The sequence below is a fragment of the Ascochyta rabiei genome, chromosome 2 (genome assembly GCF_004011695.2).
Source record: "Ascochyta rabiei chromosome 2, complete sequence".
Classification (NCBI taxonomy): Eukaryota; Fungi; Ascomycota; class Dothideomycetes; order Pleosporales; family Didymellaceae; genus Ascochyta; species Ascochyta rabiei.
This window is the reverse complement of record NC_082406.1, coordinates 206,029-219,684: the sequence shown is the minus strand read 5'-3', so window position 1 is coordinate 219,684 and position 13,656 is coordinate 206,029. Positions and strand designations below refer to the sequence as shown.

The 13,656-nt window shown below is 55.8% G+C and overlaps 7 protein-coding genes across 7 annotated transcripts, besides 7 other annotated features; 3 read left to right on the top strand and 4 right to left on the bottom strand.

The window, feature by feature from the left end:
• Positions 1–16: 16 nt before the first annotated feature.
• On the top strand, positions 17–367 carry EKO05_0001049 (uncharacterized protein; the record flags this gene model as incomplete). The annotated part of the gene is made up of 1 exon (XM_038944874.1): positions 17–367. The coding sequence occupies one exon, from the start codon at positions 17–19 to the stop codon at positions 365–367; it is 351 nt and encodes a 116-aa protein (XP_038801813.1).
• Positions 368–751: 384 nt separating this feature from the next.
• On the bottom strand, positions 752–1,090 carry EKO05_0001048 (uncharacterized protein; the record flags this gene model as incomplete). Its single annotated transcript, XM_038937396.2, has 1 exon — positions 752–1,090. One exon carries the CDS (start codon positions 1,088–1,090, stop codon positions 752–754), a length of 339 nt encoding a protein of 112 aa, XP_038801812.2.
• Positions 767–785: a tandem repeat.
• Positions 803–858: a tandem repeat.
• Positions 1,091–1,141: 51 nt separating the features above from the next.
• Positions 1,142–1,195: a tandem repeat.
• A 980-nt stretch (positions 1,196–2,175) lies between these two features.
• EKO05_0001047 (Metallothionein expression activator) lies at positions 2,176–4,185 on the bottom strand (the record flags this gene model as incomplete). The annotated part of the gene is made up of 2 exons (XM_059635564.1): positions 2,176–2,605; positions 2,657–4,185. The coding sequence occupies 2 exons, from the start codon at positions 4,183–4,185 to the stop codon at positions 2,176–2,178; spliced, it is 1,959 nt and encodes a 652-aa protein (XP_059491547.1).
• Positions 4,186–4,385: 200 nt separating this feature from the next.
• Positions 4,386–4,426: a tandem repeat.
• A 486-nt stretch (positions 4,427–4,912) lies between these two features.
• EKO05_0001046 (ubiquitin-40S ribosomal protein S27a) lies at positions 4,913–5,429 on the top strand (the record flags this gene model as incomplete). The annotated part of the gene is made up of 2 exons (XM_038937360.1): positions 4,913–5,006; positions 5,059–5,429. The coding sequence occupies 2 exons, from the start codon at positions 4,913–4,915 to the stop codon at positions 5,427–5,429; spliced, it is 465 nt and encodes a 154-aa protein (XP_038801810.1).
• Positions 5,430–5,941: 512 nt separating this feature from the next.
• Positions 5,942–5,979: a tandem repeat.
• A 26-nt stretch (positions 5,980–6,005) lies between these two features.
• EKO05_0001045 (Allantoinase) lies at positions 6,006–7,905 on the bottom strand (the record flags this gene model as incomplete). Its single annotated transcript, XM_038937215.1, has 3 exons — positions 6,006–6,185; positions 6,432–7,319; positions 7,375–7,905. The coding sequence occupies 3 exons, from the start codon at positions 7,903–7,905 to the stop codon at positions 6,006–6,008; spliced, it is 1,599 nt and encodes a 532-aa protein (XP_038801809.1).
• Positions 6,218–6,240: a tandem repeat.
• Positions 6,241–6,422: a tandem repeat.
• A 2,313-nt stretch (positions 7,906–10,218) lies between the features above and the next one.
• Positions 10,219–11,628, bottom strand: EKO05_0001044 (uncharacterized protein; the record flags this gene model as incomplete). The annotated part of the gene is made up of 4 exons (XM_038937547.1): positions 10,219–10,499; positions 10,550–10,676; positions 10,732–11,396; positions 11,565–11,628. The coding sequence occupies 4 exons, from the start codon at positions 11,626–11,628 to the stop codon at positions 10,219–10,221; spliced, it is 1,137 nt and encodes a 378-aa protein (XP_038801808.1).
• Positions 11,629–11,879: 251 nt separating this feature from the next.
• EKO05_0001043 (p48 polypeptide of DNA primase) lies at positions 11,880–13,446 on the top strand (the record flags this gene model as incomplete). The annotated part of the gene is made up of 2 exons (XM_038937262.1): positions 11,880–12,145; positions 12,195–13,446. 2 exons carry the CDS (start codon positions 11,880–11,882, stop codon positions 13,444–13,446), a joined length of 1,518 nt encoding a protein of 505 aa, XP_038801807.1.
• Positions 13,447–13,656: the final 210 nt, after the last annotated feature.

The window sequence follows — 13,656 nt, the reverse complement described above, 5'->3', positions numbered from 1 at the left end:
CGCCACTACCGACACTATGCCAGCCTCAACTCGCGCCAGCACCGGCAACAGCAAGCCGCGTATCGTGCAACAAATTGAGGACGTTGTTGCACCCAAGAAGCGTACTACCACCACAGCCAATACGTCTAAGCCCCGCGCGAACACGACTGCTGGACGCGTTGCGAAGCCAAAACTCACGGCCACCACAACAGGACCAAGAACCAAGATTGTCAAGAAGAGGCGTACACCCACGGAGAAGGCGAAGGACAAGGTTGTTGGAACTGCAGAGAAATTGGTGGGCGACGTCAAAGGCAAGCCAGGGAAAAAGGCCGCCGGGACGAGGAAGATCAACGGCACAGGTGCGGGTGCAACAAGGAAGAGGATTTGAAGCAAGAGACGGCGATGGAGATGCGTTTATCTAACAGCTCCACGAGACACGAGATCAACGAGCGCAAAGCTGTATCCATTGAATCTGGCGCGCATCGAAGCCAGTACCCCAGCAAGCAATTCTGCCAATCCTATCAATGCCATTCACACACACACAACACTACCCCAACCCGCTCACCCTTTTCCAATTCACTGAATCTACCCCAAGCCCCTATTCCTCCCCCTCCTCTCCCTCTCCACCACGAATCCGCACCTCCTCCCTCTCCACAACCCCGCCCAACACCTCCTCAAACGACACACCACTCCTCGGACCCAGAGCCGACCACTTCCCCACCGCTTTCAGCTTCTGCTGGTCCTTGTAGAACCCCTAGCCTGTGAAGTGCTCTCATTCTCCTGCGGTAGCAGCAGCAGCAGCAGCAACGCGGCGTGGTGGCATGGGCGAGAGCGAGGGCGAGGGTGAGGGCGAGGGGCCGAGGAGGCCGGAGGCGTGGGTGGTGACTGGAAGCGGGGAGTGGGTGGAATGGAACGGGTACGTGTATTCCCGACCGTGCGGCGACGGCGGTGGTGCGGTGTAGAGAAGCGAATGCAGGACCCCAGCCTGCTCGCACGGCGCGTCGGCGGCGAGTGGTTGCTGAGGTTGCTGCGGTGGTGGTGGTGTAGCACCCGCGATCTGCTCTGGGTCGCTCGGCGCCTGTGTCTGCTGGACGGCCCTAGCTCGCCTCATCGTCGTATTCCCTTTTCGCGAAATCACACACCAGCACTGTCGCGTGCTCTCTCTCCTTCTCCTTCTCCTTCTCCTTCTCCTTCCCCTTCCCCTTCCCCTTCCCCTCCCGCAGCTTCTCCACCATCACACACTCCTTGACCCTCCCTCCCTCCCAGCAGCGACCCAGCCCCCCCCGTCCCAGCGCAACCACACTGGACACAATGACCCCGATACACACCGCAGCGACTAGAGCGCAACCCACCTCACGCGGCCGCGGCAGGGCGCCCGGTTTTTGCAGCTCGGCTGCGAGGCCTAGCAGTGCGTGGATGGATAAGAGGAAGGGGGGGAGAGGGTGATTTAGCGGGCGCGATGGTGGGTTTTGCGGACGTGGTTGATGGCATTATGGAAGCCGGTGAGCGGGTGCGTTTGTGGGGAGAGTTGCGTGAGCGGCGGCGGTGGGCGGTGTGGCTGTGTGTGGGGATGAAGTGGGAGTGGGAGGGGATAGCGGTGTGGCGTTGTGGGTTCGTAGCTGTGGGCTGTGTGGGAGCGTGAATTGAGGACGACATAGTGGTGTCGGTTGTGCTGTGCTGACGAGATGGACGGCACAGCTGGGTTTGCTGGGATAGAAGGCAGGGTGAGAAGTGAGGTGATAGACAGGTTTTGCTTTCACCACCGGAAGCTGTAATCCAGAACATCAGAGTGGGCATGGAAACCAAACAGGATGTAGCGAGTGGAATCCTGTCCTTGACAGTATATCGATTGCTATGCCATGTACGCAAGTGCGCTCACAATAGCCTTGTAAAGAATGACCAAAGAGCCGTCTACCTTGCGGTACAAACTCTTCATGAAGTGAAGCAAGACAAACCCAGGTCCGAAACGCCATCATCGCAACAGCATAGCTGCGCGGTCCCTATTACGAAGTACCAAGAACAAATTCAATCTTGAACAGATGCACATACAGTGTTTGCTGCGAAAGCATAACGAGCCCGCTCAAATCCAAAACACGCTATTCAGAAGTTTTCCCAAGATTACAAGAACGCCAATCATTACGTTCGTGAATCTTAATGTATCGATACAGCCTCTCCCAAATGTCCAGTGTCGCGGCATTATACAGCAGCGAAGTCTAGAAAGTCGTATGAGTTCGAGTCACCGGCTGTGAAGTCGCTCATGGCTCTCATCTCGAGGTCGAACTGCGAAAACGAAGGCTCAGGTCGAATGTCGAAGAGGTCTTCTAGTTCGTCCTTTGGTTCGACCGGCGATGTGGGCGGTGTTGTGAACTGTTGCGACTGGACTGAGGACCGCGATGGCGAATCTGAAACCTTCAAAGGGCTCGGCTGGAATGATTGTTTGCGGTCGCGTGTCGATTCGCGCGAACGAGGGCGGTAATCAGCTGGTGACAGGGGAGGTGTTTGTGCTGGCTCGTCGGATAGCTGTTGGAGGAGGTTCATGGATGCAACCTCGCCGGCGTAAGATGTGGTGAGCGTGAAGCTTGCCTCGTTCGTCTCTTCATGGTACGGGCTAGATTGGGGCTCGAAGCTGGGATGAGATTAGCGGGAGCACGTCGACATACAACAGCAAACTACATACCTGAATGGATCTGTTGGTGCGCTCGTTGGCTCGTTGAAGCTTCCTGTTTCGGAATGCAATTGCGACTGTGTCGACTCATACGGCTCGTATGGCGATCGAGTATCGGAGCAGGGTGAGCTTGCAGAGACGGAGGAAGAGGCAGAGACAAGAGCACGTCGAGTCCTGCTTGCTTTTTCTACACGCTCCTCCATCTCCGGACGATGCTTCTTCGGCCTGCCACGCTTGGCCTGTCGTCGCACTGCGTCGGCGAATCCACCAACACACATGCCACGCTGTCGGTGCCGTGTAAGTGCGTCTTGTCGCGCAAAGCCGGCACCGCAGGGGCACTTGTATGGCTTGTTTCCTGTGTGAATTTTTGCATGGCGCTTCAGGTCGTGTTGTCGCACAAAGCACTTGCCGCATCCGTTGCACTTGTATTGCCTATCGCCGAGATGTGTTTGGACGTGGGAGCGAATGTTTTCCCTCCTGCCGAAGACTTTACCGCAGTCTTGGTACAGGCACATCCATTTGTTTGTCTTGGGGTCCTGCTCGCTGATGTATCGCTGCACTTCCTCGGGAGCGATGCCGGTGTACTCGAGGCTTGCATCAATCTCGAGATCTGTGTACATTGGCGCTTCTTCAAAAGGGCTGACGGGAAGCGAGAGGCCGTTGGACATGCCCTGTGACGACATGTGGGGGTCCAAAGCAGGGAGTAGTGTTGGAGGGTGCGAGAACGGCGTCTCCTGAGACGGGTCCTCTGCAATGCCCTGGAGGAAAGGCTGTGACATCCTCATGCGCGGCGAGGCTTGCGGTGACGGCGAGACATCGGAGGTGTAGTACCCTGAAGAGTCGTATCCATTGTCTGCGTCTGGGTTCTCGAAGTCGAAAGTCATGGCACGCGATGTTGGCTGAAGGTTGATGTCTGCAACCTCGTTGAAGTTTGTGGGATGAGGAGCCATGCCAAAGGACTGGTGACTCGGCAGTTGTGCGGGCTTTTCTGGGATGACTGCTTGTGTTGCTGCTGGTGCAGGTGTGGGGAGAATGTTGATGAAAACCTGTCCACATGAGCCATAGACGGACTGGATGTGCTCGTGGAGGTCTTTCAACTGTTGTTCAGTAGGGGGTCTGTTAGGTGATTGAGGCTGCTGCTGGGGAGACTGCGGACGGGAAGCGTAGAGAGGTGTCCGCGGTGATCTGCACCTGGGAGATAACTGTACTGGGGAGTGTAGGAAGGCCTCCCGGGGGCCCGGCTGGGGCTGGCTGTGCGATTGCGCTACTTGCATAGTTTGCTGTGGTGGTTGTCCTAGATGGTTAGTAAAACTTACGGCACTGTGCTCCTGCTGGTAGGGACCGGGGCTGGGTGCGTGGATCGACTCGAGGTTGAGGCCTCGGAGATCCAGGCTCATGCCTGACCGGTTGTGCCGCCGTTGCTGTTGGCTGACAGGGCTGTGTCGTACGCTGGGCATCTCGAATGCGTTTGGTGTCGAGAGTTGGCGCCTGTGCTGCATTCGTCGGCGGGAGATGCCCTGGGGTGAATTGGTGGACAGCATTTTGCTATGCTCGTCGAGTCCGGTGTTTGTTGTCCGAGGACGGGTGTCCTTTGTTGTCCGATACTGATGCGTGTGAGCCAGTCTTCATCCGAGCAACGGGTGTCCAGCCTACCTCACGCAAATACAAGCGGCGCTCCGCCGGGCGGTTGGTCTCCTTACGGTATCCTCAGTACAGTGCAGTCTCCCAGAGCCTGCGTCACGTAAGTGTAAGTGTAAGAGCGAGTGTCAGTGTGAGTGTCAGCGGCCGAAGCCTATGCAGACAGGTGGAGAGCGCGGCAGGTGCTGGCGATGTGCGGCCAGAGAAAGGCAACCAGGCAATGGATGCGCTAGAGGCTGTGGGGATGAGATGCGGGCGAGGATGTGGATTCGCGAGGTTGGATGTATCTGCGCGGCGAGGTGGAGATGACGGACGGTGTCTAGGACGTCTTCCGCCAGCCCGTCAACACAAACATCTGCGCGCGGTTACCCAGCAACGCTGGCGCCACGCCGGGACCCACCCACCGATCGCTCCTTCCCAGTTTTGCCGCCACACCAGCCACTTTCGGCTCGCTTAGTAACGTAGCCCACAGTTGCTAAAACGCCTCGCCTTATCCAGAGAATTTCCCCCAGCAACCTTTTCTGCACCGACTGAGGAAGACAACCCGCTTGTCTAGGTAAGCAGCCGCACATCTACTGCGCCCACGCCTGCGCGCCCTCCTTCCTTCTCTACTAACCTCCGCAGGCCGCCATGCAGATTTTCGTCAAGACCCTCACGGGTAAGACCATCACCCTTGAGGTGGAGTCTTCGGACACCATCGACAATGTGAAGTCCAAGATCCAGGGTATGTCGTCCACGCTGCCGCACGCATGGCGCCCCGCCTAACAAGAGCGCAGACAAGGAGGGCATTCCCCCGGACCAGCAGCGTCTGATCTTCGCCGGCAAGCAGCTCGAGGATGGCCGCACTCTTTCCGACTACAACATCCAGAAGGAGTCGACGCTCCACCTGGTGCTGCGCCTGCGTGGTGGTGGCAAGAAGAGGAAGAAGAAGGTCTACACCACCCCCAAGAAGATCAAGCACAAGCGCAAGAAGACCAAGCTCGCCGTGCTCAAGTACTACAAGGTGGACGGCGACGGCAAGATCGAGCGTCTCCGCCGCGAGTGCCCCCAGCCCGAGTGCGGTGCTGGTGTCTTCATGGCCGCCATGCACAACCGCCAGTACTGCGGTCGCTGCCACTTGACCTACGTCTTCGACGAGGCCAAATAAGCGCCTCGCCCCGCCACCATCGATCCGAGCTGCCACATCAGGCCAATCATGGGAGGTCTGAAAAGGCACCACCCTATGTCGCGCATATAGAATCAATCAAGGATCAGACTTTACAAACCACCGCCCTTTGTCTGTGCCCATCTCAGTGATGTTTCGACGTTGGTGCGCAGCACAGACTGGCGGTCACTAACGCACGCGTCTGCCCGCCATCCACGAACCAAGTCTTCCACCCTAGGAACCCTTGACATGTCGACGTTGAGAACGATTGGCTCCATTTTTCCAACCGCTTGTTGATGGGTCCAAGCTATGTTCGTAACGACGGGGCTTGAAAGCCAAAGCATCTCCGCACGAGAATACCAGCCGATTTCCCATGATTCATGAACTAGATATACGATCCTCGTTACTTGCTTTGACAAGTCCCTCATTGCCCAGATCCAAGCATGCTAAACGCCTCTATGCCAACGCCGTATATGCAATCATAACCCCATGCCCCCATGGTCCGCACCACAGTCCCCTTGCCCTTGCCTTCCCTTGCCTTCCCTTCCCCTTCAACCTCACCAACAGACGCCCAGAACCTCACACCCTCGCCGTCCGCGGCTCGAGCAGTGTCTTCCCGCTGGGACCGCTCTTCTGGAAGCCGTCCTCGCGGGAGAAGATCTTCTGGCCGCGCAGGAACGTCTCCTTGACGACGCCTTTGAGCGTCTTGTTCTCGTAGGGCGACACTTTGTTGCGGAAGAGCATGGTGCTGGGCTCCACCTGGGGGTTGTTAGTTTTTGGGGGGAGTTCTCGAGATGCGGAGAGAAGAGAAGAGGGAAAGGAAAGGAAAGAAAGGAAAGAAAGGAAAGAAAGGAAAGAAAGGAAAGAAAGGAAAGAAAGGAAAGAAAGGAAAGAAAGGAAAGAAAGGAAAGAAAGGAAAGAAAGGAAAGAAAGGAAAGAAAGGAAAGAAAGGAAAGAAAGGAAAGAAAGAAAAGAAAGGAAAGAAAGAAAGTAAAGAAGACGTACCAAGAACTCGGCCGTCTCGTCGAAGACGACAATGTCTGCGTCGAATCCGACGCCCAAATCGCCCTTGAAGTGCTCCAGCCCCACCTGCTTGGCTGTGTTCTTGCAGCACCACCGCACAATCTCCTCGACGCTGAACTTGTCGTCGCGTTTCAGCCCCTCGGTCCACAGAATCGGTAGTCCGAGTCCGACGGAGGAGATGCCGCCCCAGGCACCGAAGAAATCGCCCTTCTCCTCGGGTCCTTCCATCGGCGTCTCCGGTCCCTCGTCGGATACAGACTCGCAGTCCTGGTCGTGGTTGAGCGTCTTGGTCGAGTGCTTCCTGGGCGCAAGATGAGGCGGCAGGAGCTTGATTTCCGGCGTGCAAGGGGAGTGGTCCGAGACGACGGTTTGGAGGACGCCGTCGGCCTGGTCTTGGAGCAGTTCTTCCCACAGCCCGTCTTGGTTTGCTTGTGACCGGATCGGAGGGCAGCACTTGTGGCGCGTGTCGCCCTCTTCGATGCGCTCTGCGGCGAGAGCGAGGTAGTGGAAACACGTCTCCGCTGTAATCTTTACGCCCTTTGCGCGCGCTTCGCGAAGCATCGGAATGGCCTCCACCGCCGACAGATGTACGATGTGGAGTTGCAGCTCGGGTGCAAGGTGGGCCAGCGAAAGGATCTCGGCTACAGCGTATGTTTCAAAGGCAGGCGGACGCGAGGCGAGGAAGGTAGAGTAAGCTGTGAGGGGGCCCTTGGGGGCGAGAGGAGGGTTGGCGCGCTGGACGTCGTCACCGACAGAATCTGCGACTGGAGGGATCATCTCGGCGTGGAACATCAGTGTTGTGGCTGAGTCCTTCAGTTCCAGCAAAGCCTTCTCAATGTCAAGAGAGGAGACGGCGGGGAATTCCTCGACCTGTAGTGCATTAGCGATCAGATCACAATCATGGTTGATGGAAAAGACGACATACACCACTCTCACACAGGAAACCCTTGAAGCCTCGTACACCCGCGTCTACCAAACCCTTCAGGTCTTTGTCGTTACCTGGGATGATTCCGCCGTAGAAACCAACATCGACCCAGCACTTGCCTTTCGAGGCATCGACCTTGATGTTGAGATTTTCGACAGTGGTGGTTGGCGGGATAGCGTTCAACGGCATGTCGACAACTGTAGTGACACCTCCGAAAGCGGCGGCGCGCGTTCCGGTCCAGAAGCCCTCCCATTCTGTTCGTCCGGGCTCATTCAGATGTACGTGAGCGTCTACCAGTCCAGGGAGGAGTATGTGGGGTGAGTAGTCGGTGTATGGTGTGCCTTCCGGAAAGTCTGACTGTGGTAGGATGGAGTGGAAGATAGATGTGATTTTGCCAGTGTTGCTTGAGATTACAATTGTTGCCTCGGTGAGTCGGCCATCGACTACTGCTCTTGAAGAAGCAATGACCTTGATAGGCTGATAAAACCGGCTGTGCTCCTGCGGTGCAGGTGAAGTTGCGTGAGGGGCCATGTTGACTGCTGTGGTGTGGATATTCCGTACAGGGGATGGAGCAAGTCTGCAGTTTTGCCTTAAGGGTAACGCTTCAGTTATAGATGCTCGGCCTCGGCAAACGCGGGGAAGAGAAGGTGGGATGTGGGATGCTCGTATAAGACAAAGATAAGCAGTGATAAGGTGCGTGTGGTGTTGAGCCTTGCTGTCGAAAAGAGAGGGCTTGACTTTCGACAAGACTTGGAGACCTCAAAGAAACAAAAGAGTCTAACAGTTGGAAGATGCTATGCTAACGTCGATGCCAAAAACGCCTAAACCTGGGGTACACGTCCTTATCTATGCGCCAAATCGGGCATTCGAGATCCAGTGTCGAACCCCAGAAAAGACATGGCGCCAGGCGCTGTAGTCTAGCGGCGACAGACCGCCCTGTTTTACTCGATCAAAATTGGTAGTCGGGTAGATATGTAAGGTTATCGACACCCCTGGCTATGCATCTCGAACTTGCTCCCGCTCTTCGGCGCGAGCGCGACCAGCACGGTCTCAGCCGTAGCTTCGTGCGAGGCGTTGATTTGCACTGCGAAACTTGATCCGATCATTGTACTGTTTGGACAAGTTGGACTCTATGTGAGAATTGCAAAGAGACTGAGATCAGTCCGACATGCGCCGAGAAACAGGCAGATTATGACCGTTTTTCGTCAAGCGGAGGCGGCCGTGTGAGATAAGGCGTGGAGTCGTATCGTTCCGGGATCAGGGCTTGATCGGCACTACGGTCAAGGGAGCTAGCGCAGGGTCAACGGCTCAACGTCATGCTCCTAATAAAGCTCTACGCCCTCGAGATGTCGCAGGGCAAAGTTAGAGAGGTGAGCTTCTTCCAGCGCACATGGATTTTTCCTGTCTTCGACACTGACGTCTGCTGTGTAGAATGAGACTGTTGCCAGTTCGACGAGCTCGCCGGAGCGAACGCCGACGTTGCCGGAGAGGCTAGCACACCGTCAGCCCGCGTACCTCTCAACACGCCTGCATCCGAGTTTCTTGTTACTCGATAGAGCGAGATCCCATCGAGTAAGAGAAACCCGAAGCCAGTCTTCAAGACAGCGTCCCGATGGTTTAGGCGCAACACGGGAAGCTGTACATTGTCGGACCTGGCCGAAGACTGTTTCGCGACTGTTGATCATAAATGCCGCTGCGCTGCCGGTTTCCTGTTTGCGAGGCTGGAAGTCTCGGCGCTGCTCAACCACCTCGACCGTACGTAACGGCGCAATGCGCACTCAACGACACCCACTCTCGAGCCTCGAATCTGTGCATACGTTGATGTTCGGCCACCTCCGCTGTCAGTCATCATACACAGCGCGCACATTGTGAGGTGGCTCGCATCATCGGCGACTTACGGCTGGACCCTCTTATGATCGAGTAATGGTTTGCAAATACCACGCTTCCAGACATGTCGTCTTCCAGTAGTGCGACTGTGGTGCGCAATAGAACCGATCATAGCGCCATTCAGCCCGGCTTTGTGTGCCTTGCTGCGGTGTTCCAGATGCCGCCGTGGGCACATTGGTCGACACCACCAGAAGAACCTGACGTAGCGCCATTGCAGACTCTGCTCCGCAATGCGACGTCGGAAGAAGATCTTCCATATGCCGCAGGTATTGCGTGTCCGCACAGCGCTTTTGCTCAACATGATGCGCACAAACATCCTCGAATTGGATGTCGGGCGCAAAGCCAAAACATCTGCCAGGTTTGTCGCTAGCTAGGGGTACTAATTCGCTTTGACAACGGAAGGTGAGTGCTTAAACATGGCGGAAGTGCATGGTAGGCGCCGTCGTAAATCGCAAAGGCGGCGGGGCTACATGTACTTTTTTGCGTCGATTGCGCGTCGGGTGGTGTCTTGATACTCCCTGCAGATACGTGAATGTATGCTGGCTCTCGATAATCCATTTGAACATGTTCGTCCACTACCAGTACAGGGCTTAGACGGGACTGGACGTCCTTGAACATCCTGCGGCAAGGTGTCGGTTGTTGCGGCATGTCTGTAGTCACGACTAACATCCGGCTTGCGGAGAGGTTGGTTTGCAGGTATTCTAGCCAGTCACAATCGAACATCCACGTATCTGATGTGTATGTCAAGCATGACAAGACGCCCTGCGCGTTGCTCTGTCGATTTGGCAAAAGATATACAATGTAGGTGTATGCATTGCGTATGCATTATGCGGTATGATATGACGTCCGTAAACACCTGCGCCAAGTCGCGTAATGAAAGGAGGTTGCGGAGCTTCCGGCTGGAGGGCGAAGCTTATGTTGAGCTTACACGATATCTACGCTCGGAACAGATCTCAATTAGTAGAAGCACTTTAGGACTTTTCGCTCCTGCTGCGAGGCCGTGTTTTGTGACATGGACAGCTGGGCCGCCTGAGCGGCAGCCAGCATCTTCTGACTAGTGTAAAGACTGGCTTGCAGACCGTATTTATTAGCAGTCGCGGAGTACAGGTCCAGATGTGTGAAGGCGTCTGACTTGTAGTAGATACCTCGACCGTGCTGGAGGAGATCCAAGTCTTCGAGCTCTTGGAGTACGCGTAGTACGTCATCCTCGTCCCTGAAGTCTTTGGTGTAGACGCAAACTATGTTTGGTCAGACACACTTGTAAGGTGGGGACAACAATGGTTCTTACTCAGTCGCTCATCCTTGCCATCATCAGGAGCTACCTTGGCCGTTGGACCGAGACGATCAGTTATGACAGCTTCGACGACAGTCTTCCATGTATGTGTGACTTCTTCGGCCTTTGGGAATAACATCCACTGTGTTCACTGGTTAATGAACCGCAGGATGTTTACAACACGACCCGAAGCTCACCTTTCCAGAAAGAACGCCGGTCTCAACAGCGAGCTTGGTCAGACTCTGCTGTAAAGCCCTAGTTTCCTGATTCCAGGCTCGCGTGACTGTACTCCTTGGACCAAGACGTCCCTTTTCTTGGATTTCATTCCGCCTCTGCAGTGAGTCTGCAAGCAGCTTTGTCCCGCGGTCCTTGAATGCAGCACCTCGAGGGCTCGCAGACTTGTCACGCAGGTCACGATGGGGATTTACTGCCCAGATCCATTCGCAAGTGAGCGCAGATGTGCTGAATGGTGGGACTCGCTTGACAAATGCATCCGCTGTCTCACCCAGCTGCCATGAGAAGGGTTGCCCTTCCATGGGATTGAATAAATCGCGGCGAGGTGGTGCTTCTGGTGAAGTATCGCGTTTGCGCTTGCTTTTGGCTAGCCTAGCAAGTCGCTCGTCCTCCATAGCTTTCCTGTCAAGGCCTGAGGAACCGGGAAGCTTGTTAGCACGTGTTGAGGTGGTAAGCGGCATGGCCTTCTTGGTTGGTGTGGCGTCGACATCAGAGGCAGCTTCTTTGCGAGCTTGCAGCTTTGCAGGCGACACGATAGCATTCAAGTCCTTACTGTGAGATGACCAGCATGCTTTTGGTGTGGCTTGGTTGCTGAGCGACTCCTGGTGTTCCTGTTCATCTTCATCGCCTGTACTGTGATCAGCGTCGTAGGGTGCAAACAATCGGGTCGCGTGGTGATGGTTGAGAGTGAGGGTGTGAGGGTGGAATTAAGCAGTTGGTGCGTTGAGGTATTGGCGACTGCCGGCTCAGCAGTGAATGACGTGATGCTCGCTGCAGGATGCAGGACGAGACTCACCGTAAAAGCTCGAATCGTCAGATATCCATCCGTCGCCGGCGACCATCTCTTCTGTCGTCGCCATTGTCAATGATTGTTCCCAGGCCGAGACGCTATAATTAATGATGGTGGAGGTGTGTTGTGATTGGAAGGGTTCTGGGTGGATACGCGAGTGGATGCTGACGGCGCGCCAGCAGCCCAATGGAGAAGAGACGATCTGACGCACTTTACGCGAGAAGTCGCGCTAGTGATTGATTCTACGCGTCTCGCAGCTCGCAGCCCAGCCGCGACTGCGCTGCAACAACAGCACAAAGAGCCAAACCTCACGCAGTCGCCATGCCGCACTCCATATCACCCGAGTCTACACCTGCAGACGAGTCGTCTCGGGAGATGTCGCAGGCCGACGACACCCAGCCAGGGCCAGAAAGAGAACACGGAGAGGCTACCATGGAGGATGCGCCGAGCCCAGCACCCACATCAGCACCAGTCGAGAAGCCGAAAGTGAAGCTAGAAGAGCTGTTCGACGACGACGATTCGGATGGCGAGTTTGCATCCAGCGCACCCGTCAAGTCTGAAGAAGAAGCCTCGCAACCAGCGCCACTGTACGCCTTGATGCCGCTCCAAGCAGACTCACCCACTCACACGATCCAGCAAGATAACCAGTCGCTCCTCCTTCTCCGATCCCGATGTCATGCGCGCCTTCTACCAGCGCCTGTTTCCCTTCCGCTACCTCTTCCAATGGCTCAACCACAGCCCAACCCCCGCCAACGACTTCGCTCACCGTGAATTCGCCTTCACAATGCCAAACGAATCATACGTACGCTACCAGTCCTTCCCTACCGCCGATCTCCTCAGGAAGATGTGCGTCCAGCAGCTCCCGACCCGTTTCGAGATTGGCCCCATGTACAGCACAAACCCGCGCGACCGCAAGACCCTCCGCAAAGCAAGCACCTTCCGGCCGCTCATGAAGGAGCTGGTCTTCGATATCGATATGACGGATTACGACGATATTCGTACCTGCTGCACCGGAGCATCCATCTGCCACCGATGTTGGACGTTCATCACAATGGCAATCAAAGTCATCGACGTAGCTCTGCGTGAGGACTTTGGCTTTTCACACATTCTCTGGGTATACTCCGGACGTCGTGGGGCTCACGCTTGGGTGTGTGACAAGCGCGCGCGACTCCTAGACGACCAGAAGCGACGCGCCATGGCCGGCTACTTCGAGCTCCTCAAGGGCGGCGATCAAGGCGGCAAGAAAGTCAACGTCAGGCGACCGTTGCACCCGCACTTGGAAAGGAGCCTGAGCGTCCTGAAAGAGCATTTCCAGACGTCTATCCTGGCGGAACAAGACCCCTGGGCCTCGTCCGAGAAATCAGCACACCTTCTCAATCTCCTCCCCGACCCCACGCTCCGCGCCGCGCTACAGAAAAAGTGGGATTCTTCGCCCAATCGTGCCAGCGCAAGCAAATGGGCGGATATTGACGCCTTGGCCAAGTCTGGTGCGCTATCGAAATCAAGCAAGGAGTTGCTGGAAGCAAAACAAGACATTGTCCTGGAGTACACCTACCCCCGCCTTGACGCCGAGGTTTCGAAGAAATTGAACCATTTGCTCAAGAGTCCCTTTGTCGTCCATCCCGGGACAGGGCGCGTTTGCGTGCCTATCGATACGAGGACGGTAGAGGAATTCGATCCCCTGGGTGTGCCGACCGTCACGCAGTTGTTGCAAGAGATTGACGAGTGGGAGGGCGAGGAAAGTGAGAAGAAGATGCAGGACTGGGAAAAGACGAGTCTGAAGCCATACGTCGAATTCTTCCGCAAGTTCATCGCAGGGTTGATGGAGGAGGAGAAGCCCGCGCTGAAGAGAGAAAGGCAAGACGGCGCCGATGCTATGGAGTTTTAGATACTCTTCGTGTACAGTTCATGATTTACGCAGCATTGGGGGATGGCGTTTCGGATGGGTTCGGTAACGGGGATTCTTGCAGTATTGTGTACTTCCTCCACAACAAGCCGAACAACGACACATGTCGTCTCTTGCATTCACACTCTCGGTTCCACACTCTTCTCCTGATATACCACACCTACCAACACCCGCACCTTGAATCTCACTCGA